Here is a 26,979-nt window from a genome sequence, read left to right as displayed (position 1 = left end):
CCCACTTCTTCTGTCTGAACTCGCTCTGGCTCCACACCCCACACCGCCATTGGCTGGGTTGCCTCTTGGGACCCCAAAACTCTCCTGTGGAACCCTGAATCGTTGGTGCCTCAGTAACCGGTTTTTTTGAGCATCTGCTTTGTGATCAAGAGGTAAGAGTGGAGGGCAAGACAGGGGGCATTTGGGCATGAAGGACCAAGCGGTGGGAGCCATCAGTGCAAAGGTCCTGCGGTAGGGGCAGCAGAACAGGGACACAGCTGTAGAAGGTGGTCTCTTTGGGACCCTGCAGGGCTGAGCCCATGACTGGAGTTTGGCTGGGGCTCGGTGTAGCCCCCTAGTGGCGATGTGAGTTGATTGCAGAAGGTGCATTGTCAAAAATGAAAGAAGCCTCAGGACTGATGGAGTGCGAGGATGTGGAAAGAGGAGAGGACTGGGGAGGGAAGAAGGAGCTAGCATTAGTGGGCGAAGGAATGAAAGAAGGGTCGCCTCAGAGCATCCAGCTTGTAACTTCTGCCTCCAATGCATCAATACTTGGGAGTGGATAGTACAGCTGGGAGGATGCTTGCCTTACATGCAGCATCCCACGAGATACCCTGAACCCCGTCAGGAGTAACCCCTGAGCATCCCTGGTTGTGGTCCAAAGCCAGACAAACAAAGCAAAACCAAAACAAAGGATACCACCCTACCAACAGTCGCAGTCACCTTGTTCGAACTGGGTCAGCTCCATGGGAGATTATGGGCTACACTGGTCCACGAAGCACTAAGCTGGATATCTTGGGTCAGAAAGATAGAATGGAGGTAGAGCATTTGCCTTACATGCAGAGGGATGGTGGTTCAAGTCCCGGCATCCCATATGGTTCCCCAAGCCAGCCAGGAGCAATTTCTGAGCATAGAGCCAGGAATAACCTCTGAGCGCTGCCGGGTGTGACCCCCCCCAAAAAAAAGCTGGATATTTTGGAAGGAGAGAGTGGGGTCAAGACCCCTCCCTGACAAAGCCACGCCCACTGCCTCCATTACCCAGAGTTACGTTTTTCCCATGGCTCTGCCTCATCACTGCCCTTCTACAATCCCCTTTAGGGACACCCAAAGTCTGACCAAAACTTCAGGTATGCCAGTTTGAGGCTGCTATCACCAGGGTTTCTGGGGTGAGTGTGGGCCCCCTCACCGCTGGCAGCTGAGAACCTGCCCCTAAGAGACACAATATCAGTAATAATAATTTGAATTTCTGGACAACTTCTTTTGTCCCTATAGGTACACACCAATTTATTATTTTTCTCCTATTTTGGGTTTTGGGCCACACCCAGTGGTATTCAGGGGTTACTCCTGGTTCTGCACTCAGAAATCCCTCCTGGCAGGCTTGGGGGACCATATGGGATGCCGGGGATCAAACCCGGGTCAGCTGCATGCAAGGCAAATACCCTAGAAGTTGTACTATCACACTGGCCCTGGAACACATCAATTTAACAGAATGGACAGCTAACAACAAGAGCTTTTTTTTTTGGTTTTTGGGTCATGCCCGGCAGCACTCAGGGGTTACTCCTGGCTCTATGCTCAGAAATCGCTCCTGGCAGGCTCGGGGTACCATATGGAACACCAGGATTCGAACCATCGTCCTGCAGGAAAGGCAAATGCCTTACACTGTGCTACCTCTCCGACCCACAACAACAGCTTTTTTTTTTTTTTTTTTTTTTTTGGTTTTTGGGCCACACCCGTTTGACGCTCAGGGGTTACTCTTGGCTATGCGTTCAGAAATCCCCTGGCTTGGGGGGGACCATATGGGATGCCGGGGGATTGAACCGTGGTCCATCCTACGCTAGTGCTTGCAAGGCAGACAACTTACCTCTAGCGCCACCTTCCCGGCCCCAACAAGAGCTTATTAAACCTTCTGCCATTGTATTAATATCTATAAAGTCATTGGAGATAAAATAATTTTCACAAATTTCCTGTACTTTTTCCTTTTTCTTTCTTTTTTGTGGTCGTTTTGTTTTTTTAAACTTTCTTCTCGGGCCGGGCGGTGGCGCTAAAGGTAAGATGCCTGCCTTGCCTGTGCTAGCCTTGGACGGACCATGGTTCGATCCCCCGGTGTCCCATATGGTCCCCCAAGCCAGGAGCAACTTCTGAGCACATAGCCAGGAGTAACCCCTGAGCATTACCGGGTGTGGCCCAAAAAAAAAAAAAAACCTTTCTTCTCTCCCTTTTTCTTTTTTCTTTCTTTATTTTATTTCCCCCAATAACTCTGCTTTCACTTATCTGAAAATAACTATGTCAACTATGCAAGGCATTTTCTTTTTTTTTTTTTTTTTGTTTTTGGGCCACACCCGGCGGTGCTCAGGGGTTACTCCTGGCTGTCTGCTCAGAAATAGCTCTGGCAGGCACGGGGGACCATATGGGACACCGGGATTCGAACCAACCACCTTTGGTCCTGGATCGGCTGTTTGCAAGGCAAATGCTGCTGTGCTTTCTCTCCGGGCCCACCAGGCATTTTCTTAAAATAAAGTAAATAAAAGAAAAAGAAAAAACCTCCCAGTACGTTTAGAATGATTTTTTTTTTCCTTTAACACAGAAAAAAGTCAGGGACTGGAGTGGTAGCACAAGCGGTAAGGTGTCTGCCTTGCCCATGCTAGCCTAGGACGGACCACAGTTTTTTCCCCCGGCGTCCCATATGGTCCCCCAAGCCAGGAGCGATTTCTGAGCACATAGCCAGGAGTAACCCCGGATGTGGCCAAAAATTAAAAATATATTATCCTTTTAGGGGTCGGAGAGATAGCACGAAGGTAGGGCATTTGCCTTGCATGCAGAAGGATGGTGGTTCAAATCTAAGCATCCCATATGGTCCCCCAAGCCTGCCAGGAGGGATTTCTGAGCGAAGAGCCATGAGTAATCCCTGAGCACTGCTGGGTGTGACCCAAAAAAAATCACCACTAACAATGAAAAGCACAGAAAAAAGTCAAGCTGCTTTGAGGTTCAGTTGAAGTTACCAACAGATGGAGGGAGGAAGTAGAAAGGGACATAGGGAGGACAGAGGGAGAGGAGGAGGGAAGAATGAAAAGAGGGAGGACAGAGGAAGGAGAGTTACTGTCTTAACCTGCACTATCTCTTGGCCCCCATTCTCAGACTTTCAAAGCCCAGACAGGGGCCTGGAGCGATGGTCATTAGTGAAGTCGTTTGCCTTGCCGACTGACAACTCAAGTTAAATCTCCAGCACTCCATAGGGTCCCCTGAACCAGCCAGGAGTGATCCCTGAGCACAGAGCCAGGAGTCAGGCTTGAGCACTGCTGAGTGTGACACCCCAATCAAAGACAAGGCAGGGAGAGAGCCTGCGCCCTTGGTCCCCAGCTACCGAGGTCTCGGCCACTCCTGGACATTCGGTGGGGCTGAGGCTGCAGAACTGGGTGTTAGTGGCTCTGGGACCCTCCTGCAGGGAGAAAGGGGTGCACGGGGCTTGCACCTAGTCTCCATTCCTGGGGCTTTGTCGCCCTCTTGTGACAGCATGCAGGTTGGCCCCTTGCTCTCAGCCGAGAGGTTGCCCCAAGCCTGGCAGTGCCAGGAGGGCACCTACCTTGGCACAGGGTTCAGTCCACTGTCCCGGGGCGGGGCGCATGCAACCCTTATAAAGCTGGGATGCTCGAAAATGAAAGGGACCCTATTTGGTGGCTGGAATCAGCCAAGCCTGAAGCTGACTCGACTTCAAATAGTTCTATTTAAAAAAAAAAAGTTCTATTGTCAATTTTTGTCAAAGCCAAATTTGGAGGGGGAAACCTGTGCACCCCTTTGTAATCAGAAGAATCCAGTGTCAGCTCTAGCCTGCCTCCTAGGACCCCTGACATGGGCCAATGAAGTTACCTCATATTTCTTGTGGCTCCATCTGAGAAACACCTGGAGGAGTAAGAGGGCCACCAGAAGACCTTCCCCAGAATCTGGAAGGGTCATTTTATGGGGTTAGGAAAGTGCTTCTGGGGCTGGAGAGGAAGGACAGTGGGGAGGAAGCTTGCCTTGCACAAGGCCAATTGGAAATCAGACCCTGGCATCCCACTGGTTTCCCTGAGCCTGACAACATATAGGAAAAATGGGGGAAAAAAACAAAAAACCAAAAAAACAGTGCTTCTGGGGCTGGAGTGGTGGCGCAAGCGGTAAGGCATCTGCCTCGTGCGCACTAACCTAGGACGGACAGCAGTTCAATCCCCCGACATAACCCCTGAGCTTCGCCAGGTGTGGCCAGAAAATAAAAACAAAAACGAAAAACGGTGCTTCTAAGGTTGTCTACGGTTATTACCTCCCAGCTGGTCCTGGGGAGTTGTCACATATGCACCAGACACAGATACATGAACACACACGGACACATGGATAGACATACATGATAGAGACACACAGAGATAGACACAGAGATACAGAGACACATAATCATACAGAGATGGACACACACAGATTATTTTGCTTAATTTTGGAGCATAACTGGTGGTGGTGCTCAGGGCCGACTCCTAGTTCTGTGCTCAGGCATCACTCCTGAAGGGACTCAGAACACAGTATGGGATACCAGGGATTGAACCCAGGTTGGCCACGTGCAAGGCCGGGGCCCTCCCTACTGTGCTATCACTCTGGCCTCTGCTTTGTTTTGTTTTTTTTCTGTTTATTTATTTTTTGGTTTTTGGGTCACACCTGGCAGCGCTCAGGGGTTACTCCTGGCTCTACACTCAGAAATCGCTCCTGGCAGGCTGGGGCGGGGGGAGAGGCATATGGGATTCGAACTATCATCCTTCTGTGCCTAAGGCAAATGCCTTGCCAATGTGCTATCTCTCCGGCCCCTGTTTATTTATTTATTTTTTTTGGTTTTTGGGCCACACCCATTTGACGCTCAGGGGTTACTCCTGGCTATGCACTCAGAAATCGACCCTGGTTTGGGGGGACCATATGGGACACCGGGGGATCGAAACTCGGTTCGTCCTACGCTAGCGCTTGCAAGGCAGACACCTTACCTCTAGAGCCACCTTCCCGGCCCCCCCTGTTTATTTTTTATTGGGCCACACCCTGTGATACTCAGGGGTTACTCCTGGCTCTGCGCTCAGAAATCGCTCCTGGCTCAGGGGACCATATGGGAAGCTGGAGATTGAACCGAGGTATGTCCTAGATCGGTCACGTGCAAGGCAAAGGCCCTACCGCTGTGCTATCACACAGGCCCCTGTTTTTCTGTTTATTAAATTTTTTTTTTCAGCTTTGGAGCCATACCTGGCAGGGCTCAGCTCAAGTGCTAACTCCTGGCTCTGTGATCAGCAATTAATCCTACTGGGGTTCAGAGTACCTTGTGGGGTTCAAAACATGTGGTGTAAGCATGTGCAAAACAAGCACTCTCCCACTGTACTATCATTCCAGCCCCCTTTGATTTTTTTTGTTTATTTGATTTGGTATTTTGTTTGGGGGCCACACACAGACATACTCAGGGCTGACTCCTGGCTGTGCGCTCAGGGATCCCTCGTGGCAGGGTTGGGGGGACACCATGTGCCTGGGACTGTCTGAAAAGGGGGCACAGCTGGGCAGGGACATTGGGGGGGGGTATATGTCAATCCTCTGGTGCCAAATGCAGCCCAAGCAGAGCTCACTGGTGCCTCAATGAGTTGGGAATGTTGAGGTCCACCCTGTTCCTAGCCCCTGGACCTCTCTCTCCCCACTCTGATCTGAGGGGACAGAGCAGATGGTGTGGGTTGGAGCTGTAGAGTTGAGGGGCTGCACCTCTGGAGGCTGGACTAGACCGGAGGGGGTTTCCCGGGCCCCAGAACCCCACCCTGGCAGCCCTGAGCAACTCTAACACTGACAGGAACGAGTGTGACCCAATGGTCCCATGCTGCAAGGACAGGTTGAGGGAGATGAGGGGATAGACCCCCTATGTGGTTCTGGGGACTGAGTCCCAGTTATCAGGGGAAAGAGGACACGCTTGGCTCTGCAGTGACCACATCAGAAACACATACTAGCCTCCTCCCTCAGATCTGGATCTCCCTAGGGTGCTGCCTTCTCCCTCAGTCTGTGTCTTCTGCCCTCATTCTGCTCTCTGGGAGCCCCCCTGTCCCCTCCCCGTCCTGCCACACCACAGCTATTTCCGGCCACCGCCTTCTGGGCCTGGTGTGCCCTTCTTCCAGAAAGTTCTGAAAATAGCTACTGTGGTTTCCCCAGGGTGGCCTTGGGGACACGCCCGGGGCATGCTCCGGAGGAGCCAGGGACAGAACCTGGGTTCGAAGCCAGCATAGGGGGCTTCCATGAGTCCCACAACCCACCCACTAGCGACCCACATCGCCACAGCTGGTGCCACCAGGATCCAGCATACTGGGGAAACTGAGGCAGAGGTGGAATTTTGTGTCCTGAGACCAGCTGACCGCTGAGCTGTAAATCCAGGACACCAGACGGGTGAGTACACAGCAGGCTTTTAATAAGTGCAGTAGGGATGGCAGAGAAGCGTTGCAGCTGGTGTCTGGGGGCGGGGTCCACAGATCTGGGGTCAGACCCTGGCGTGCCTCTGGGAAAATGGCTGCCAGAGGTGGGGTGCAGAGATGAGCAGGCAACATAACTGGGGTCCCTCCCAACCTCACACTCAGCCCTTGGCAATGCAGTGGGGGAGGTCTTCAAGGACCCCAGAAGGTCAGAGTTTGCAGGAAGCACCATGGAGAGAATAGGGGTAAAGTAATTGATTGCTGGCATTGAGGGATCTCACATAGATTGGAAGGGTTTTTGGTTTTTTTTTTTTTTTGGGGGGGGGGGGCCACACCTTGGAGAGGTTTTTGGGTTTTTTTTGGGGGGACACACCAGTGGTGCTCAGGGATTACTACAGGCTTTGTGCTCAGAAATAACTCCTGGCAGGCTCAGGAGATCCTATGGATGTTGAGGACTGAACCCAGGCTGGCTGCTTGCAAGGCAAACACCCTACCTGCTGTACTCTTGGTCTGGCCTCAGATTGGAGCTATTTTGGGGGGTTATCTCTGCACTCAGGAATCACTCCTGGCAGGCTCTGGGGGTCATTTGGGTTGTTGGCAATCAAACCCGGGTCAGCCATGTACAATGCAAGAGCCCTCAGGGATATACAGTCCCTCCCTCCCTCCCTCCTTTCTTCCCTCCCTTCCTTTCTTTTCATTTTGGGCCATACTCAGCAGTGCTCAAGAGTTATTCTTGGGGGCTGGAGAGATAGCACAGCGGTAGGGCGTTTGCCTTGCATGCAGCCACCCCCCGGAGACGGTGGTTCTATCTTCAGCATCCCATATGGTCCCCCGAGCCCGCTGGGGTAATTTCTGAGCATAGAACCAGGAGTAACCCCAGAGCATAGCCAGGTGTGATCCAAAAGTCAAAAAAAAAAAAAAAAGAGAGAGAGAGAGAGAGAGTTATTCCTGGCTGTGCTCAGGGATATCTCCCGGCAGGTTCAGGGAACCCTATGAAGTGCTGGGGATCAAACTTAGGTGGGCTGCATGCAAAGCAAACACCCTCCCCACTGTCCCATCTCTCCAGCACAATACAAGTTTCTTCCAAAGTGACTCCCATGGCTGACCTGGGCTACCTCCAGACCCAACATTTCAGATCAGCCTTTAATATTGGGGGAGTAGGGGGAACCGTTGTATGTGGACCTCAGAGGTTTGGTCTCCTTCTTCTTGGACCCAAAAGGCATTTGGCAAAGTCTCAGTGGCAGGGGATTTCTTGTAGGCAGCATGCGGGAGCCAGGACGAAGAAAAATTTCTCCAGGAAAAGCCGAGAACAGAATGGTGGGAAGGGGGTGCTGGGGAGCTGCAGGTGGTTCATGGCTCTGGTTCTGGATGCTCAGAGAACCCACTTTTTTTGAGGGGAGCCACTCACTGGCAGTGGGTCTCGTCAGTTCTGACAGGGGGTGTTGTCTCAATTCTCATCCTTATTGGCATAGTGACCTGATTCCCAGCGTTGGGCCATGAAGCTCTTGTGCCGTGGTACCCACGTGGATTCCAGAACCTGCAGAGGTGGGCATGAATCCTCCATGAACACCCCGAAACACTCCTCCTACCATGCACAGTTCAGTAGGGCGCCCGTTATGGGGATGAGGGTTAGGCAGAAACATTCCCTCCTCTGTTTCAGAACCCCTATTCCTTGGAATATGACCAGAAAGGTGCTCCTGTCCTTGGAGCTCAGTAGCAGGAAAGGCACCTTCCTACATCTGTCTGACCTTGGGTTTTATTTTGTTGTTGTTGGTTTGCTTTTGGGGGCCACACCCTGTGGCACTCGGGTTACTCCTTTTTTTTTTTTTTTTTTTGTTTTTGGGTCACACCCGGCGGTGCTCAGGGGTTACTCCTGGCTGTCTACTCAGAAATAGCTCCTGGCAGGCACAGGGGACAATATGGGACACCGGGATTCGAACCAACCACCTTTGGTCCTAGATCAGCTACTTGCAAGGCAAATGTCGCTGTGCTATCTCTCCGGGCCCACTCGGGTTACTCCTGGCTCTGCACTCAAGAATCACTTCTGGCTGGCTTGGGGGGCCATAAGGGATGCCAAAAATCAAACCCAGGTCAGCCTCATGCAAGGTAAACTCCCTGCCCTCTGCTATTGCTCCAGACCTTTTTTGTGTTTGTTTGTTTTTTGTTTTTTTGTGGTTTTTGGGTCACACCTGGCAGTGCTCAGGGGTTTTTCCTGGCTCCATGCTCAGAAATTGCTCCTGGCAGGCACGGGGGACCATATGGGATGCCCATGACCTTCTGCATGAAAAGTAAATGCCTTACCTCCATGCTATCTCTCCGGCCCCATTTTGTTTTGTTTTTAAGGCCATATCTGGCAGTGCCCAGGGCTGACTCCTTGCTCTGTGCTCGGGGACCACATCTGTTGGGGCTCAAGGGGTCCTATGGGGTACTGGGAAATGAACCCAAGTTGGCCGTGTGCCAGTCCAGAGTCCTCCCTGCTGTCCTATTGCTCAGGCTCTGTCTGGCCTTTGCGATTCAATTCCAGGAGAAACCCAAATGGGCTCCTCAGATCCACAGCAAAACATGCTCTTAGTCTTACCCGGCCTCAAAGAGATGGCCTTCTGCTTGCTTGCCCTGGTGACAGGCTCTGAGGTCATGAGGTAAGGGAGTGCAAGCCCAGTCCCCACCCCCAGACTCGCACTCACCTGGGAGTTGACATGGTCGGCAGGATTGAGGCCAGCATACTGCAGGAAGAGACGCAAGTTAGGAACCAGCCCAGCCCGGCTGTACCTCAGAGGGGGAGCACTAAGAGGGGTGCAAAGGCAACCCCATTCTTCTGTTTAGCTTTGGGACCACACCCAGCAGTGCTTAGGAGTCACTCCTGGCTCTGCATTCAGAAGTCACTCCTGCAGTGTTTGGGGGAGTCTATGAGATGTTGGGGAATTGAACCCAGGTTAGTCTATGATTTCGCCAGCTCTACTCTTTCTTCTCATATTTCAGTTTGTTTTGGGTCATACCCTGCAGTGCTCAGGGGTTACTCCTGGCTCTGAGCTCAGGAATTACTCCTGGCAGGCCCAAGGAACAATCCCAGTCATGCTGGGAATTGAACCTGGGTGAGTTATGTGAAAGGCAAACTCCTTCCCCCCTGTGCCATCATCACTCTGGCTCAGATTTCTTTATTTTATTTCTTTATTTCTTTTTGGTTTTTGGGTCACACCCGGCAAGCTCAGGGGTTCCTCCTGGCTCCAAGCTCAGAAATTGCTCCTGGCAGGCTCGGGGGACCATATGGAATGCCTGGATTTCAATCACCATCCTTCTGCATGCAAGGCAAATACCTTACCTCCATGCTATTTTTCTGGCCCCAGATTTCTTTATTTTTTGTGTGTATTTAAGGGCCATGCCTGGCAGTACTCAGGAGTTACACCTGGCTCTGTGCTCAGGAGTCACTCCTGGTGGGGCACAGGGTCCCTATGGGATGTTGAGGCTTGAACCCGGGTCAGTCGCATGTAAGGCAAACACCCTCTCTGCTCTCCTATCACTCTAGTCCCTCATCTTTATTCCACTCCTTGTAGCAGAATGTGTCCTGGTGGGGGTGATGATCTCGCCGGGGGACCCTATTTAGGGGACACTCTGTGAAGCGTCATCTCACCTGAGAGAAAACCCAGGCCCGGCCAGGGCTCACAGCTCTGCTGGGGTTTCTGGGGCAAGGGAGATTCTGCGGGCAAGGGAGATTCAACTCACCCACTGATCCTTCCTGGATGTGAAGACCTCATCGGATGGGTCCTCCACCGACCATACCACCCCCGAGTGGTAGCCGGGAGCGGAGAAGGATTCAGATACCGAGTAACTGCCCATGGTGCCTGGGAAGGGGTGAAGAGTCAAGAAGGGGCCTCTTGAGGGGAGCTACACCCTGCTGTGCTCATGGTTGACGCCTGGCTCTGTGCTCAGGGATCACTCCTGGCAGGCTTGGGCAAGCCTATGGGTGTTGGGGATCAAACCTGGGTCAACCACATGCAGGGTGAGCTCCCACCCTGCTGTGCTGTTGTCCTTTCTTTTTTTTTGTTTGTTTTTTGTGCCACATCCGGTGACGCTCAGGGGTTACTCCTGGCTATGCACTCAGAAATTGCTCCTGGCTTGGGGGACCATATGGGACTCCAGGGATCGAACTGTGGTCCATCCTAGGTTAGCGCATGCAAGGCAAGTGCTCAACTGCTTGCGCCACCACTCCGGCCCATTCTTTTTCTCTTTTATTTATTTGGGGGGGGGTCACACCCGGCAGCGCTCAGGGGTTACTCCTGACTCTGTGCTCAGAAATCGCTCCTGGCAGGCGGTGGACCACATGGGATACCAGGATTCGAACCACTGTCCTTCTGCATGTAAGGCAAACACCTTACCTCCATGCTATCTCTCCGACCCCTCTTTTTCTCTTTTAGATATCCGTGCCAACGGTGCTCAGGTCTCACTCCTAATTCTGTGCTCAGGGATCACTCCTGGCTCTGAGCTCGGGGTTCCCTCCTGGGTCGCTCCCTCAGGGTCCCCTATACACTCAGCTGGGTTCAAACTCCCTGCTGTTGCTTCTCCCTCGCCCACCCCGTCCACCCTTCCCCTTACCTGAGGCCCGGGACGAACTTCTGGAGGTGGGCTCACTGCCATCAAAGTCGATGGACTTGGAAAAGATCTCGGGGTACAAAGCATTGAGCCTCTCCTCCTTCAGGGCCTGCTCCCGCCTCAGCACCTCCTCTACCTCTTTCTCCAGCAGCTCCGAGGACGATGATCGGGTCAGCCTCCAAGCCGGGACCTCGTGGATCTCCTGGTGGGATGGCACATCGGGGACCCGGAAACGTAGGGGTCTCAGGAAGAAATATTCCTTCTTCAGCACTGCCCCATGGGCCTGTCGGGGGGACCTTCTCGCCTGCCGGCCTTCCACCTGGGTACTCCGGGCCTTCCTCTGAGAAGAGTCCCTGCCAGAGTCCCAGCCTAGGCCCTGGGAGGCACGCAGGTGGCCCATGGTGGCTTGGGGACGGGCCACACTGCTGCTGGTGCTGGAGGCTGCCTGGACCCCTACGCGCCCCTTCAAGGGGCTGGAATTGAGGAAGGGTTGATAGGCGCTAGCTGGGATCCGATTCACTTTCCTGAACTCCGAAGAAGCTGGGGCCTCTTGGGAGAGGTCCAGAATAGAATCTGAACTCTGGGTTCTACGCAGCCTCGAAAGTGGCAGCATGATGGAGCTCCCCTCGTGGGGCCAGTCAGGAGAAGGGGCACGGCTGCCAGGCCTGGGCAGGCCCCGGTGCTGGCGATGTTCAGCCTCGCGCTGTGTCTCTTGCTCCAGATCCCGCTGCACATAGAGTGACACGCGGCCCCGCTCAGGGCGCACTGGGGCGTCTGCCCCGTCGAGCAACCCGAGCAGCAGCTGCTTCTGCCGAGCCGGTGCCCGGATTTGCACCAGCTCCTGTTGGTTCTGGGCCCGCTGCAGTCCCCGCTGCTCCCTCAGGTCTGCCTCACGCTCCTGGGCCAGCCGGATTTCGCGCTCAATGGGGGTCTCGGCTGGAGGCGGCTGCACAGGCCCGTCCGTCCCGTTGAGGCTTGGCCCACTTGGCCCACGATGGGTTCGCTTCTCCTCCATGGGTGGCATCGGCGGCGGCTTGGTCGTCCTGGGCGACTTGGCCGGGGCTGAGATTCGGGTATTGGCTGGGGCAGGCCTGTTCCAGGTTTTGGGGGTCAGTGGGGTCAGTGGCAGGACCGCTTCTTTGGACGGGCTCCTTGGAGGGAACCCAGTGCCAGTGCTGTTGGCACGTTCCAGAGTGAGAAACTGCTGTCTGGCACTGTAGAAATCTATCTGTTCCCTGTCCACAGCCAGCTCGACCTCTGGGCTGGTCCAGGATCCCTGGGGTTTGCTGCTCCTGGCCATGCCCATCTCCCCAGACGCCCCATCCAGGCTAGGGCGACTAGGCCCTGCATCTGGTGCACCCCAGAAGCGCGTCTTCATGGCTTCCTCTTCGTCCACTTCAGCACTGTGCCGGGCCCAATGGCTGGAGGTGGTCCTGGGTCCCACCATGTCAGGCTCCGCCATCCAGGGGTCCGCAGGCCACACTTCGTCCTGCTGCCAGGGGCCATCGTCAGACCCGATGCCCACCTGTCGGAAAATGTGGCCGGTGTCCCCGTCTAGGGCCAGACCCGAGCGGGCAGCGTAAGAGACACCAAACAGGGGCCTGCGAGTGACTCGGTCCATCTTCTAGGAAACAGAGGCAAGGGTGACACTGGGTTTGCTGCAAGAGAAGGGAGAACAGGCAGGAGGTCAGGGGGCCCAAGGGCGAGGACAGTAGGGGAGGGCAGAGGAGGGTGCTGACCCGTGTTGGATTCCTGGCATCCCACAGGGTCCTCTGAGCCCTGCCTGGAATGATTCCTAAGCACAGACAGGACTCAGTCATATGTACTGCTGGGTGTGGCCCCCCCTCAAAGAAAAACAAAACAAAACAGAGGAACTGGAGCTATCGTACAGTGGGAAGGGTGTTTGCCTTATGCATGACCTGCCTGGGTTCGATTCCTGGCATCTCATAGGGTCCCCTGAGTTTGCTATGATCTTTTTTGGTTGGTTGGTTGGTTTTTAGGGGGGCCACACCCAGCAGTGCTCGGGGTTACTCCTTGCTCTGCACTCAGAAACACTCCTGGCAGGTTTGGAGGACCATATGGGATGTGGGGGATCAAACCCAGGTCTGTCCCAAGTCAGCAGCATGCAAGGCAGACACCCTACCTCGGTGCTATCTCTCCAGCCCCCAGGTGTGATCTTTGAGTACAGAGCTAGGAGGAACCCCTGAGTGCATGAGACCAACCCAGATTCCATTCCCTGGCATCCCTAAGCACTGCCAGAAGTGATCCCTGAGCAAAGGACCTGAAGTCACTCCTGAGCACCACTGGGTGAGGCCCGAAAAGGAAAAAGAAAAGAAAAGAAATGTAATTTTGTAATTTACTGGAAAACTCGGGAATTTCCTGTTCATCTCCCACACAACAGGTTTGGTGGGTGTGATAAAATCCACAGGGGTCATAAGTGACTCACTGCAAATCTATTCTGTCCCAATCCCATGCTTTAACACTTTACCCCAGCAGCGTCATATCCCTTGAGCACCTGGATTCGGCCTTTCCTGATACCCACAACCTCCCCTGCCCACTCCACACCCAGCCTTTCATTCCAGGTGTGTCTGACATCAAAAGGGCCTTGCCCACCAGTCTCAGAAACCCATTCTCTTGTTCCTAAAGACCTCAGCCTGCTATGGCCAGATCCAACGCCACCCCCACACTGTCCCTGAACCCTCCCACCTCCACCCCACCCCAGCATATGGGCTTGACTCTCTGAGACACAGACAGAACTGTGCTCGCCTTTGTTTAAGGTTTGTTTTAACTTTTCCCTCCAGCCTTCCGCTTCCGGAGGGAGGTGGGGGGGGGGGGGGGAGGTGAGAAAGAGAGGGGTGGGGATGGGGGGGGGGAAAGGGAGGCGCCTTTAGCATCCGGGTTCCTCACAGCCCCACCCCACCCCAAGTCTTAAAGCCCCACCAGCCAATGCCCAGAACTTTGACCTGACTGTACTATCCAGGGATGGGCCTTGCCTGGAAATGGTCAGGCTTCTGGGTTGGAGCCATAGGACACCAGGCAGGCCACTGGCCACAGTGGACCTGACATGCCATTGGGTTCCCTGAGCACAGAGCCAGGGGGAACCCCTGAGCACTGCTGGGTGTGGCCCCAAAGCAAAAGCAAAAGCAAAGTGTTCAAATTCCTTCCCGGCTGGACTCCTGATCTGCTGACCCTGCTAAGATGGCTCCTGGCTGCCTCTAGCCTCCCACAGCCCACTGAGGTCCTCCCCTCCACCTGACCCTCTTTCTTCTCCCACATAGGACACTTCCTCCAGAAGTCCCACCAGTATGCCCCGGCCTACTGAGCCTGGCTTGAACCCACCAAACAATCCTGGAAATCCTCTCTTTTGGCATTTGCGAGAAAGGTGTTCAGTAAGGAGAAAGACACAGCAGCTCAATGGACTGGAGGGGATCCCCAGCACTGCAGAGTCCCCAACATTGAATCTTCAGGACCCAGAGCGTCTGGGTCTTTTTTTTGGGGAGGGGGCTTGGGCCACACCTGGCAGTACTCGGGTTAATACTAGCTCTGCGCTCAGAAATTACTCCTGGCAGGCTCAGGGGACCCTATGGGATGTCAGAAATCGAACCTGGGTAGGCCACATGCAAGGCAAATAAATAGCCTTCCCACTGTGCTATCGCTCCAGCCCCTTAAGTTCTTTTTTTTTGGGGGGGCCACACCCGGCGACACTCCTGACTAGGCCCTCAGAAGTCGCTCCTGGCTTGGGGGACCATATGGGACTCCGGGGGATCGAACTGCGGTCCGTCCTAGACTAGCGCTGGCAAGGCAGACACCTTACCTCTAGCGCCACCACGCTGGTGGTGAAGAAGTTCTTGTTGGACAACTTGAGTCCCACTGGGACACCCCCTGCTTCCCCCCAAAATAAAAGAAGCCAGGATCCAAAGTGGGAAAGGTTGACTAGTTGTGGGAATCTATCCCAGCTGTATCCCAGATCTCACACATGTAAGAGGGAGGATTGTCTCTATGGGGACTCAGAATATGGGGGGAGGGGGGCATGGCTTTTCTTCCTTCTGTTAGGGACCACACCCAGAAGTGCTCGGGGCAATCTCCAGGCTCTATGCTTTGGAGTCATTCTTGTTTTTTTTTTGTTTTTTTGGTTTTTGGGCCACACCCGGCAGTGCTCAGGGGTTACTCCTGGCTGTCTGCTCAGAAATAGCTCCTGGCAGGCACGGGGGACCATATGGGACACCGGGATTCGAACCAACCACCTTTGGTCCTGGATCAGCTGCTTGCAAGGCAAACACCGCTGTGCTATCTCTCCGGGCCCTTTGGAGTCATTCTTTTTTTTTTTTTTTTTTTTTTTTTTTTTTTTTTTTTTTTTGTGGTTTTTGGGTCACACCCGGCAGTGCTCAGGGGTTATTCCTGGCTCTGTGCTCAGAAATTGCTCCTGGCAGGCACGGGGGACCATATGGGACGCCGGGATTCGAACCGATGACCTTCTGCATGAAAGGCAAACGCCTTACCTCCATGCTATCTCTCCGGCCCCTGGAGTCATTCTTAACTCTCAGGGGATCCAATGTCTGAGATCCAATAAGAATCAGCCACAGGGCCCGGACGGCGTTTGCCTTGCAAGCAGCCGATCCAGGACCAAAGGTGGTTGGTTCGAATCCCGGTGTCCCATATGGTCCCTCGTGCCTGCCAGGAGCTATTTCTGAGCAGACAGCCAGAAGTAACCCCTGAGCATGCCAGGTGTGGCCCAAAAAAACAAAAAAGAATCAGCCACAAGAAGACTGTTTGTTTGTTTGTTTGCTTGCTTGCTTTTTGGGCCACACCTGGTGACACTCAGGGGTTACTCCTGGCTATGTGCTCAGAAATCACTCCTGGCTTGGGGAACCATATGGGACTCCAGGAGATCGAACTGAGGTCCGTCCTAGATGAGCGCGCGCAAAGCAGATGCCCTACTGCTTGCACCACCACTCTGGCCCCAAGACCAACTTTTTTTGTTTGTTTGTTTGTTTGTTTGTTTGTTTTGGTTTTTGGGCCACACCCGGCGGTGCTCAGGGGTTACTCCTGGCTGTCTGCTCAGAAATAGCTCCTGGCAGGCACGGGGGACCATATGGGACACCGGGATTTAAACCAACCACCTTTGATCCTGGATCGGCTGCTTGCAAGGCAAACGCCGCTGTGCTATCTCTCCAGGCCCAAGACCAACTTTTTTTATTTTTTTTAGTTTTTGGGTCACACTCCAAAATGCTCAGGGCTGACTCCTGAGTCTATTCTAAGGGATCATTTTTGGTGGGTTCAGGTACCCCAGGGGATGCCAGAAATGGAACCTAGGTCAGCCACATACAAGGCAAGTGCCCTCTCCAACCCCAACACAAATGTCTCAATTCTCTCATTTCCTCTCTGTGGTCCCCTATTATATTTTTGTTTTGGGACCAACTGGGACAGGGCCCAGAACTCCTTTCTGACTCTGCACTCAGGCATCATTCCTGGCGGTACTTGGGGGGACCCTACTGGGATGCTGGGGATCAAACTCAGGTCAGCCACAAGTCAGGCAAGCACCCTCCCCACTGTGTTACTTATTACTTGGACCCCAGCATCTCCACCGTGAATCTTCCAAGCTTGGGGTGCCAGTCTTGGACTCCAGCTCCAGCCCAACCCTGACCCCTCTACCAGCAGCCCTGAGCTGCCCAGGGGAAACAAGGCCTATTTGCCGACTGTCTGTGCCGGTCTCGCCTCCCGGAAAGAGTGCTCAGGCCAGTGGCAGCTGCTGACTGGGGTGGGGTGCGGCAGGGAGAGGCCGTGTCTGAGTGATTCAGACATCTACAGGGCAGGGTTTGGGGTCATGATGGGATGGGTGGCCTTGACAGGTCACCTCACTGGTGGCTCAAGGACCCCTCCTTGGAGAGGATGGGTGTGTGTGTGCACCCCCCCCCCCAAAAAAAAAAAACACACACACGCTATAGAAGCCACACAGCACCATTTCGGCCGACTTGATTTTTCTTCACTGAAAGCCAGAATGGGGCTGAAGCGACAGGCAGTCTAATGGGGAGACTGTTGACCCGGGTTCCATTTCTGGCATCCTATACAGTCCCCTAAATTCAGCCAGAAGTGATCCCTGAGCTCAGAGCCAGGAGTCAGCCCTGAATCTGGCTGGGTGTGGCTTAAAAGACAAATAAGGGGCCAGAGAGATTGCATGGAGGTAGGGCATTTGACTTGCATACAGAAGGACAGTAGTTCAAATGCCAGCATTCCATATGGTCCCCCGAGCCTGCCAGGGGCAATTTCTTTTCTTTTTCTTTTCTTTTCTTTTTTTTTTTTTTGGGGTTTTTGGGTCACACCCGGTGGTGCTCAGGGGTTACTCCTGGCTGTCTGCTCAGAAATAGCTCCTGGCAGGCACGGGGCACCATATGGGACACCGGGATTCGAACCAACCACCTTTGGTCCTGGATCGGCTGCTTGCAAGGCAAACGCTGCTGTGCTATCTCTCCGGGCCCGCCAGGGGCGATTTCTGATCGTAGAGCCAGAAGTAGCCCCTGAGTGCTCCTGGGTGTGACCCAAAATCAAAACAAACAAAAATGAAAAACAAACAAAAAAGACAAATAAACAGACAAAAACATTTTCAATAGAGGCTGGAGCAATATAGCACAGTGAGGAAGGCACTTACCTTGCACACCACCAAACCAGGTTCTATTCCCGGCATCCCATAGGCTCCCCTGAGCCCACCAGGGGAGATTTCCTGAGCACAGAGCCAGGAGTCAGCACTGAGTACTGCTGGATGTGACCCAGAGAGCAAGAGATTTTTCACTTGGGACACAAAATGAGAGACTAAGCCAGTTTCTCAGCTGGTTGCCTCCTCCAGGAAGTCGCTCTGAGTTGGCTCTTGGCCTCACCCTGTCCCACTATCAGAGCGAAACTGAGTTTATGGTCCCTGGAGCGACACCCCTGCCCCTCCCACCCCATCATTCTGCCCTGAGGTCAAAGACTTGCTGTGGCCCTAATACAGGTGGAGGCCAAGGGCAGCCTCAGGGGCCGAGGGCAGCCACAGAAGCTCTTTCAGTTCAGTTGTCCTGTAGCAAACAGTAGCCTGAGGTTTTGCCCAGTCAGTCAGGGAAGAAAGAAAAATACTCCATGGCACAGTAGGGAGGGTGTTTGCCCTGAACATGGTCAACCAGGGTTCGATCCCCAGGATCCTTCAGGGTCCCCAGAAACCACAAGGAGTGATCCCGGAGCACACAATCAGGAGTCAGCTTTGAGCACCTCACCCAGGAGTAAATCTACCAAGCACTGTTGGGTGCAGCCGCCCCAAAACAATAACAATAAAAAAGGAACATTCTTGGAGTCAGAGCGATAGCACAGCGAGTAGGATTTTTGCCTTGCAAGCAGCTAATCCAGGTTCGATTCCCAGCATCCCCTGTGGTCCCCGGAGCCTTCCAGGAACGATTTATGAGCACAGAGCCAGGAGTAACCCCTGGTAACGCTGCAGGTGTGGCCCAAAACACCGCCGAAACGGGCCAGAGTGGTAGCACAGTGGTAGGGCATTTGCCTTGCACACAGCTGAACCAGAACGGACGCTGGTTCAATCCTCCAGCACCCCATATGGTCTCCCAAACCAGGAGCGATTTCTGAGCAGAGACCTAAGCACCACTGGGTGTGGCCCAAACACCAAACCAAATAGAACCATCCTGAGAGGAAAAAAAAAATAGAGAGGGCCCGGGGGTGTGAGAGTCACCTGTAGAGGGGGATTAGGAGACCCCACAGAGTCCGAGAGGCCTCAGTAGACAAGCACTGTACCAGAAGATGCTCAGAGCAGCTGTGCCCCAAATCATCACACCGGTGTCCAGCATGCACCCAGGCCAGGCACCAAGGCCAGACTCCTGTCTGTTCCCCCAAGCCCCTGCCCCCCAAGCCCCTTGTCACCTGAATCCTGTGTCCCCACAAGAACCCAGGGGACCCTCCATCCCCTGTCCCCCATCCCCCGTGCTCCCAGCCCCAGGTCCCCACCTCACCAGCAGCTTCCTGCCGCCTCTGAGCTGGGCACTGCCGGCCGGCAGGAGGGACTCGGGCACCGCCCTGGCCACGGGTTGCCAGGGGACGCCCCGCCCCGGGGAGCAGGTGTACCCGCCTGGGCCCCACCTGGGCTCAGGAAACAAAGTCCAGAGGCAGAGGGAGAAAGAGGATCCGGGCAGGGTAGGCGGGCTGGCAGGCGGGCAGGGGTGGGCAGGCAGCAAGGGCAGGCACAGACTGCACCTCGCTTGCTGCCCCTTGGCCCAAGGAGCTGGTATCATCTCAAAACCTCCCAACCCTGCTTCAGGGGCACCTACAGGTCTGAGTCTCTCCTGGGCAATCTCAGGAGGCCAGGGTTGTTGAACAAGCAGGGTCCATGCCTGGACTCATCTCAGCCCTGGGCACCCTGTCCTCAGAGTGGGGGTATCGTGCAGTGCTTCCCTTAGGGCTCGTGGGAACTCTAAGCCTGTACCCCATGGGTACAGCGGAGAGGGTGCTGGCATGTGGCTGACCCGGGTTCAATTCAATGGCTTTATGTAGGGTTCTTGGAGCATTGCCAGGAGTAATTCTTTTTTTTTTTTTTTTGGTTTTTGGGTCATACCCAGTGACCCTCAGGGGTTACTATGTGCTCAGAAATCACTCCTGGCTTGGGGGAACATATGGGATGCTGGGGGATCGAACCGTGGACCGTCCTAGATCAGCACATGCAAGGCAAACGCCCTACTGCTTGCGCCATCGCTCCAGTCCCTCTAGGAGTGACTCTTGAGCAAATTCAGGAGTGAGTCCTAAAACCCTTTGGGTGTCGTTCACCCAAATGAGGGGCCAGTACAGGGTTAAGGCGCTGGTCTTTCATGAGGCCAATCCTGGTTAAAGCCCATGCACTTATAGGGTCCCCTGAGCACCAATGGGAATGATTGCTAAGAACAGCAAGGAGTCAGGCCTGAGCACTGCCAAGTCTGGACCCCAAAGAAAGCCAAGTCAAGATAGAGGGTTTGCTCATATTCTCTAGTGTCCACTTGTTTGTGTTTTTGTTGTTGTTGTTTTGTTTTGTTTTTTGGGTCACACCCGGCAGCACTCAGGGGTTACTCCTGGCTCCATGCTCAGAAATCGCTCCTGGCAGGCTCAGGGGACCATATAGGATGCCAGGAGTCGAACCAATGACCTTCTGCATGAAAGGCAAACACCTTACCTCCATGCTATCTCTCCCGCCAGTGTCCACTTGTTCTAGCAGGTTAGATTTTGGGATGACAGGGGTTCCTCGGGTCCTGAGTGGGGGTGGCAGCTGCACTGATCAAGGTCAGGTGAGCTGGGTGCAGAGTCTGAGGGCACAAGAGTGGGGGGGCACAGCAGTGGCGAGCAGGGACTCGATGCCCCCCAGCAGAAGTACCCGGAGTCTCCCTGCAGGTGGGAGGGGCAGAGTCCTACCCCCTCTTTCTGGCCCTTGCCCACCCTCCATTAATCCAAAAACCAAAACCGGCTGTCAACAAAGTTTATTTCTTTGGGGGGAGCGGGGAAGGGCGGGGCAGGGCCTGGGCACGCGGTGGAAGCTGAGGGTCAGAGCTTGGGATCTCCTAGCTGGAGGACTCAGAGGGTGAAGGGGTGTCCAGCCACAGCCCAGACCCTCGCCCACGCAGCCTCACCTCCTTACCACGCTGGGGCGGGAGTCAGCAGAGCACGTCTGTGAGAGGGGGGGGACAGGAAACCCCCTACCCCCAGCCCAGGGTGGGGTGCCCCTAGGACTGAGCCCCCCACAACGCATCTCTGCTCCCCTAGAGCTGCAGGAACAGGCTTCTTCTACAGGGCTGGACTGCCTATTGGGGGTCTCCAGTTCCAACCCTGGGGGCACCTCCCTGCCCCACACTAAACACCCCCAATGCTGCCCAGAAACTACCCACAGAGGTTTTGGGAGGCCCCACTTGGGTGTGGGCGGGGGGGACCCAGGTCCAAACAGGCTGGGAAAAGGGCCAGTGTAGCCCCACCCAGGGGTCCCCAAATTAGCACCAGGAGGACAGAGTGCCCAGTGGGATGGTGGTTGGAGCTCAGGACAAGAAGTTGGGGTGTCCTCTCTAGGGGTGGGGGCACAGCTCGGATGCCTGGCTGATCCCCAAAGAGCTCAAGGGCAACCAAGTGGGGATATAGCCCAAGTCCCCACTCTCCAACTCCATCGCCCTCGGGCTAAATCCTGGGTGAAAAGGTGCCCCAAATTTCAGCCACAGGCATCTCCCCATCAATCAAACCCTAACCCCAGATGCCAGCCCAGGGTTGGGGACCCCCACAGCATCCTGGGCCTCCCCGATCCCCCTCTGGTGGGTTGTCCCCGCGGGGACCACATTGGAGGTGGCAGGAAGGCACAGGGGAACCTCAAAAGGATGAGGGGGTGCGGCCCCATCCCACCAGCGGGGACCTCAGTGAACCACATTTGGGGATTTGCTAGGGGGATTGTGGGAAGCTGATGTCATCCTCAACTCAGGGGCCAACAGGTCTGCGGTGTCTTCTACCGGGTTTTGCCTGGCACCAGAAAAAGGGGGGTGACGGAAGAGGCTTGTGTGTGGGGTGGTGCCAGCGTTTTGGGGATCCCCCTGTCCCGCTCTTTCCAGCCACCCCTCAAACCTCCGGATCAAGGAGCCAGGTTGCTTGTCCCGTGGCGGCGGGTGGGGTGGGCGGGTGACAGGCTTGTGGGTGTCAGCGGATGGACAGACGGACAGATGGACGGGAGGACGGGACCGAGGCCGTCACCTCACATCACAGAGCAGCATTTACACGGCTGCTTCTTCACGTCCAGGTCCTGGGGCTCCCCCCCGCCGCCTCCTGCGGGTGCATCAGCCCCGACTGGCTGCTCTTCTCTGGACCCCGCAGGCGCGGGGGGCTCGGCGGCGCTGCCGTTGGGCGGTGCTGGGGCCTCCTTGGAAGCGGCCGCCCCCTCTTCGATGACCACCAGCTCGGCCGTGATGGTGTCCTGCAGGCCTAGCACCTTCTTGGTCTCCGCCTCGTCCTCCACGTTCTGGTAGCCCATGAAGATCATGGTCACGGGGGGCTCCTGGCCTGGCTGCACACCAGGGGGCCCCGATGTGGCCTCCCCAGGCTGGGTTTGCACCCCTGTGATCTCGCGCCGGGCCGGCGTGGTCCGCACCGTCTCGGCTCGGGATTCCCGGGGCTCCGTCTCACTCAGCGTCGCCTCGTCGGCTTTGTGGATCAGTTCGTCCACCTCGGAGGAGCTCAGGGGCTGGATCCCGTTCTCCAGGGCACCGTCCACGGCGTGGACCACTGGGGACGGGGACAAGAGATGGGGTGGTGAGGCAGGTATGTTCCCCTGTCTGCTCTCAGCCTCTCAGATCCCAGGCACTTAAAGCACCTTTTGGGTTTTTGGATTTCTTTGGGAAAAAACTGGGGGAGCACACCCCGAGACACTCAGGGCTGACTCCTGGCTCTCTGCATTCCGGAATCACTCCTGGGGGGCTCAGGACCACATGGGGTGCCCAGGATGGAACCCGGGTCACTATGTACAAAATAAACACCCTCCCCTCCCTGCTGTTTCTCTGGCCTCGGGTCAAGCTCTTTGTGATGACTTCAAATCCGTCCAGGGGCTGCTCCCAGCTCTGTTCTGGGGGTTAGGGCGAAGGGAGAAAAAAAGGGGGCCACTACTGAAGGTGTTGGGGACCAGAGAGTGACTGAACCCTGTGTGATATGCAAAGCCTGCACTCAAGCTGCTGGATTTCATTCTGGTGCCTGAAAATGCCTCTTAGGATCTCAGGAAGCAAATGGCTTCATTCTAGTTTCAAAACCGGGTGGGAACCCAGTTGCCCTGATGGGGAGCACTTGCCTAGCCCTGGGTTCAAGCCCTACAGTGAGAAAAAGAAAACAAAACAAAACTGGAAGTGATAGTACAGCAGGGAGGGTGCTTGCCTTGTACGTAGCTGACCTGGGTTCGATGACTAGCACCCCATAGGGTCCCCTGAAACCTGCCAGGAGTGATCCCTGAGTACAGAGCCAGGAGTCATCCCTGAGCACTGCTGGGAGTAGCCAGAACAAAACTTTTTTGCCACCATCTCTACCCAGTAGGGCCTAATCGCTTCCTGCACTCTCTTAGGGTTCAGACACCCAGCTGCACGCTGGGGTGCAATTCTGCATGGATAATTATTTTAGGGAAATTTGGGCCACATCCAGCAGTGCTCAGCAATTGCTCCTGGCTCTGAGCTCAGGGATCACTCCTGGAGGTGCTGGGGGACCCTAGGAGATGCTGGAGCTCCTACCTTGAATGTTGGCCACATTCAAGGGGAGCTCCCTTCCCGTCCTAAGGCTCTGGGCCCCAGCAATTATTCTCTGTGTCTGTCCCGAATGTCCCTGGCCCGCCACTTCCCAAGTGTTCCAGGACCAGCTGCCAGCAGTTAAGACATCAGTAGGGCCCTGGAGAGCATCCAGGGAGACTGGCCTCCACCCGGCCAAAGGTCAGGGTCCCACTCCCTGGCGGGTTGCCAGGGGGAAGTGATGTACCCAAGCCTGCCAAAGGCCCAGTGAGGGGTGCGGGGCCCTCAGGCCTGGAGGCCCAAAGGGGTTGGTGTGTCTGCCCAGGCCACCGTGAAAGGAGCCCAGTTTTGTATTCCGGGCACTGCCCCCAGACACAGGAATTCGGGAACCTGAACCCTCGGTTGCCACGGAAACAATCGGCTTCTTGGTTGCTAAGCAACCAGGGAGTGGGGCGGAGTGGACCATCTCCTCCGGGACCACCTCTCCCTGTCCCCCGCGCACACACAGTTTAGATCCAAGTTCGAATCCCTTGGGGTCTACACTTGCCCCTCCAAACTATGGCAGAATTGGATGGGATTAGACACCCCAAGATTTTTTTTTTTTTTTGTAGATTTGTTTTGCTTTGTTTTGGCTGCAGAGGATGGAACCCGAGACCACCGAGAACCAGCCTGACTCCAGCCCTTTGGGACGAATCATTCCCAGCCCCACCCCCAAGAAATCATTGCTGGCCCCTTGTGAAGAAACTCTGCATGCTTCTCTGCATGTCCTCAGGGAACCCCGCCACCGCCCACCCTGGATGCTGCTCCCAGAGGAATAAAAATACACCCACATTTTTAAAGGAGCACCTTTAAAACCGGGCTGAGAAGTTGGCTGGGTGGTCCTGACGTTTGGTCCCACCCAGGATAGGTAGGGGTGAATGGGGCCACCGACCAGGTTATTTTTTTTACCCCATTCCCCCAACTTTTATTTATTTATATTTTAGTATTTGGTTTTGATTTTCAAGCCGCACAGTGTTGCTCAGGGCTGACTTCTGACTCTTGAGCTCCGCAATCACTCCAGATGGGGCTTGGGGGACCCCATGGGATTCCGGGGATCAAACTCAAATTGGCTACATTGCAAGGTCAGTTCGCTTCCCGCTGTGTGGTGGCTCAGAGCCCTGATAGTGACTTTGAACCCAATAGTACAGGGGAAGAGCCAATCCCCCCCCATCACACACACAAGGTGGGAATCCTAGAAATATATTTTTGGGGGTGTGGGGCATACCAGGTAATGCTCAGGGATTACTCCTGGTTCTGTGCTCACGAATCACTCCTGGCAGTCTCGCAGGACCCTATTGGACGCCAGGGTTTGATCCAGCCCCGGGGAATCTTAGAGTTGAAACTTTAGAATACACACACACACACACACACACACACACAGATCGAAAGTGGTCAGAGCCATTATACATAACACAGCCATAATACTGGCTGACCTTGCAGGTGACAAACCCAGGTTCAATCCCCAGCATCCTAAAGTGTATTTTTTTTTTGGGGGGGTGAGCACACTCAGTAACGCTCAAGAATTCCTCCTGGCTCTGTGCTCAGAAATTGCTCCTGACTTGGGGGACCATATGGGACACCGGGGATCGAACCCAGGTCCATCCTCGGACAGCTGCGTGCAAGGCAAATGCCCTACTTCTGCACTATTGCTCCGCCCCCTGTAGGGTTTTTGAGCACTGTCAGGAGTAATTCCTGAATGCAGAGCCAGGAGGAACCCCTGAGCACCGACATATGTGGTCCAAAAATTTAAAAAAAAAAGGAAGTAGAGACTGGGGATTACTGGGGGGGTCACTGAGGTTTAGAGGGACAATGGGTCTCCTTCCCTGTATGACAAAGTCTCCTTCCCAGCAGCACTTTCTCACCTGCTTTGCACAGAGAACGCCACTCCATAACATGGATCTGCCCCTGCCTTTGTTCTGGCCTAGGCTTCCTCAAACAGTGCCCAGGGGCCAGGGGAATTCCTCCCGAGGTGAGTCCCACTAATCATATGTGGATCCAAGGCTGACATGTTGGATAGTGCGGGGATCAAATTTGGGTACAGTGTCTTGACATGGGAGCCTGCTTGCCTCAGTTCTGATGGAAACTTGGCAGGAAGGCTCTAGAATGAAGGTACACTGGCCTTGTGGTCTTGGTGGGGGCCCCCAGCCCCCAATTTACATTCTATACCAGAAGAAAAGGTTTTGAGGGCCCAAGCAGGCAGGCAGCTGTTGGGTTTAGGAATCATGATCTTCCCCATGATGAGCTTCCCCATGTGAATGTGAGGGAGAGGATTGGGGGTTTGTTAGGTTTGGAGGTCACACCAGCAGTGCTCCAGGGCCCAACTGGTGACATGCAAAGTCTGTCCCAACCCTTTCACAAGGCATCTTCCCAGCTTTGCTTCTTATGGGGAGATTTTGGGCCACACCTCGTGATGTTCACACCTGGCTCTGCACTCCTGATGGTGCTCAGGAGACCCTAGGGGATGCCAGGGATCTAACCCGGTCTGCTGTGTGCAAGCAAGTACTTTTCCTCATGGCCCCAGGACTCCAGCTTTGGGACCTCTATGTTCCTTTCTGTAGTTCTGGACACATGCCCCCATCCTTCTTTTTATTTTCCATTTTTGGGCCACACTTGGCATTAATCAGGGGTTACACCTAGCTCTAGGCTCAGAAATTACTCCTGGCAGGCTCAGGAGATACCAGGGAATCAAACCCACAGGTCGGCAGCTTGCAAGGCAAAAGCCCTACCCTGTGGGGTATTGCTATTGTGCTATTGCTCCAGCCCAGCCCCCACATACTTGTAGACAGCTCCCCAGCCTGTACTCCACACCAGAAGCACCCACAGAATGCCCCAAAGCTCAGTACCGTAGCCCCTTCTCCCCTCCCTCTATGTCCCCAACGCACATGGGCTATGCCCTTCCCCACTACCAATTCACCACTTCCTGCTGGGGGCCTCTGACCCTTCCCCACACATTGGATTCTTCCGGGGATTCGAGTCCATTTGTTTGGTGCTTTTGGGTGGGGCCACATCTGGCTCTGCACTCAGGAATTCACTCCCAGCAGAGCTCAGGGGGCCCTATAGGATGTCGGGGATAGAACCCAGGGTCGACAAGTGGACATCCCGTTGTCCTACTGCTCCAGTCCCCATTGATGGACGGTTTTAAGGGAGAAGCCTCCCAAACAGTGCCCAGAGAATGGGGGCACCAAGAGTGCCTTAAGGGGTGAGGGATCCAACTGGAATCCATGTGTACTATCACCACCCCCAAACCACTGAGAACTTTTGGAGGAGATGGGCTGAGCCCCTCACCCCATCTGAACCCCAGAACCCCTCACCAGGTCTGACCCCCAGAGCTTCCTGGGCAGGGGTAGGTGGGGTCCAGCATCCCAGAGGGGGGAGGCCCACGCAGGGTATGGGGGGTCCCTACCTTTGGTCTCGTCCTCATACACCTTGATGCCCTGGGGACGGGGGTCTGGGGGGAGCATAGTCGTGCTGGACAGCACCCGGGTCTCCCCGGTCACTTTGTCCTTCTCCACCGTGATCTCCACCGAGTACATGGCTGACACGACAGAGGCCCGTTACCGGGGGTGCAGCCCAGGGGTCCCCACCCGCCGGGCAGCAGCCAAGCCAGGCTGTGTGAGGGGCGCAGTGCAGAGCCAGGCAGGCAGCGAGGCGGGGTCCCGGGCGGGGGTCTGAGTCTGGGTCTGCGGGAGGCGCCAGCCCCCCTGCCT

General features: G+C 54.9%; 2 protein-coding genes across 3 annotated transcripts in view; both read right to left on the bottom strand.

The window, feature by feature from the left end:
* Positions 1-7,756: 7,756 nt before the first annotated feature.
* MISP (mitotic spindle positioning) lies at positions 7,757-12,765 on the bottom strand. The gene is made up of 5 exons (XM_049788236.1): positions 12,743-12,765; positions 11,007-12,661; positions 10,137-10,255; positions 9,101-9,139; positions 7,757-7,953 (listed from the first exon to the last, which is right to left on the bottom strand). Exons 2-5 carry the CDS (start codon positions 12,622-12,624, stop codon positions 7,864-7,866), a joined length of 1,866 nt encoding a protein of 621 aa, XP_049644193.1. The 5' UTR covers positions 12,625-12,661; positions 12,743-12,765; the 3' UTR covers positions 7,757-7,863.
* Positions 12,766-20,464: 7,699 nt separating this feature from the next.
* The window catches only part of PALM (paralemmin), a 29,352-nt gene continuing 22,837 nt past the window's right edge, over positions 20,465-26,979 (bottom strand). Inside the window, exons 8-9 of one of the 2 annotated variants that reach the window (XM_049788740.1) lie at positions 26,676-26,807; positions 20,465-22,253 (exon numbers count right to left, since the gene is read on the bottom strand). In XM_049788740.1, the coding sequence (XP_049644697.1) occupies positions 21,727-22,253; positions 26,676-26,807 (659 nt within the window). In that variant the 3' untranslated portion in view covers positions 20,465-21,726. The remainder of the gene's footprint in view (positions 22,254-26,675; positions 26,808-26,979) is intronic. The other variant, XM_049788741.1, reaches the window with a different exon arrangement.

Source organism: Suncus etruscus, chromosome 15, assembly GCF_024139225.1.
Source record: "Suncus etruscus isolate mSunEtr1 chromosome 15, mSunEtr1.pri.cur, whole genome shotgun sequence".
Lineage (NCBI taxonomy): Eukaryota > Metazoa > Chordata > Mammalia > Eulipotyphla > Soricidae > Suncus > Suncus etruscus.
This window is presented reverse-complemented; position numbering and strand designations above follow the sequence as displayed.

What these genes read in the sequence shown, in the direction of transcription:
- MISP (XM_049788236.1), bottom strand. Translation starts at nt 12,624, where the DNA reads ATGGACCGAGTCACTCGCAGGCCCCTGTTTGGTGTCTCTTACGCTGCC. An exon ending in AAGTTCGTCCCGGGCCTCAG is followed by an intron (nt 10,256 to 11,006) that starts GTAAGGGGAAGG and finishes ACCCCTTCCCAG; the next exon opens with GCACCATGGGCAGTTACTCG. An exon ending in CCGACCATGTCAACTCCCAG is followed by an intron (nt 7,954 to 9,100) that starts GTGAGTGCGAGT and finishes CCACCTCTGCAG; the next exon opens with GTTCTGGAATCCACGTGGGT.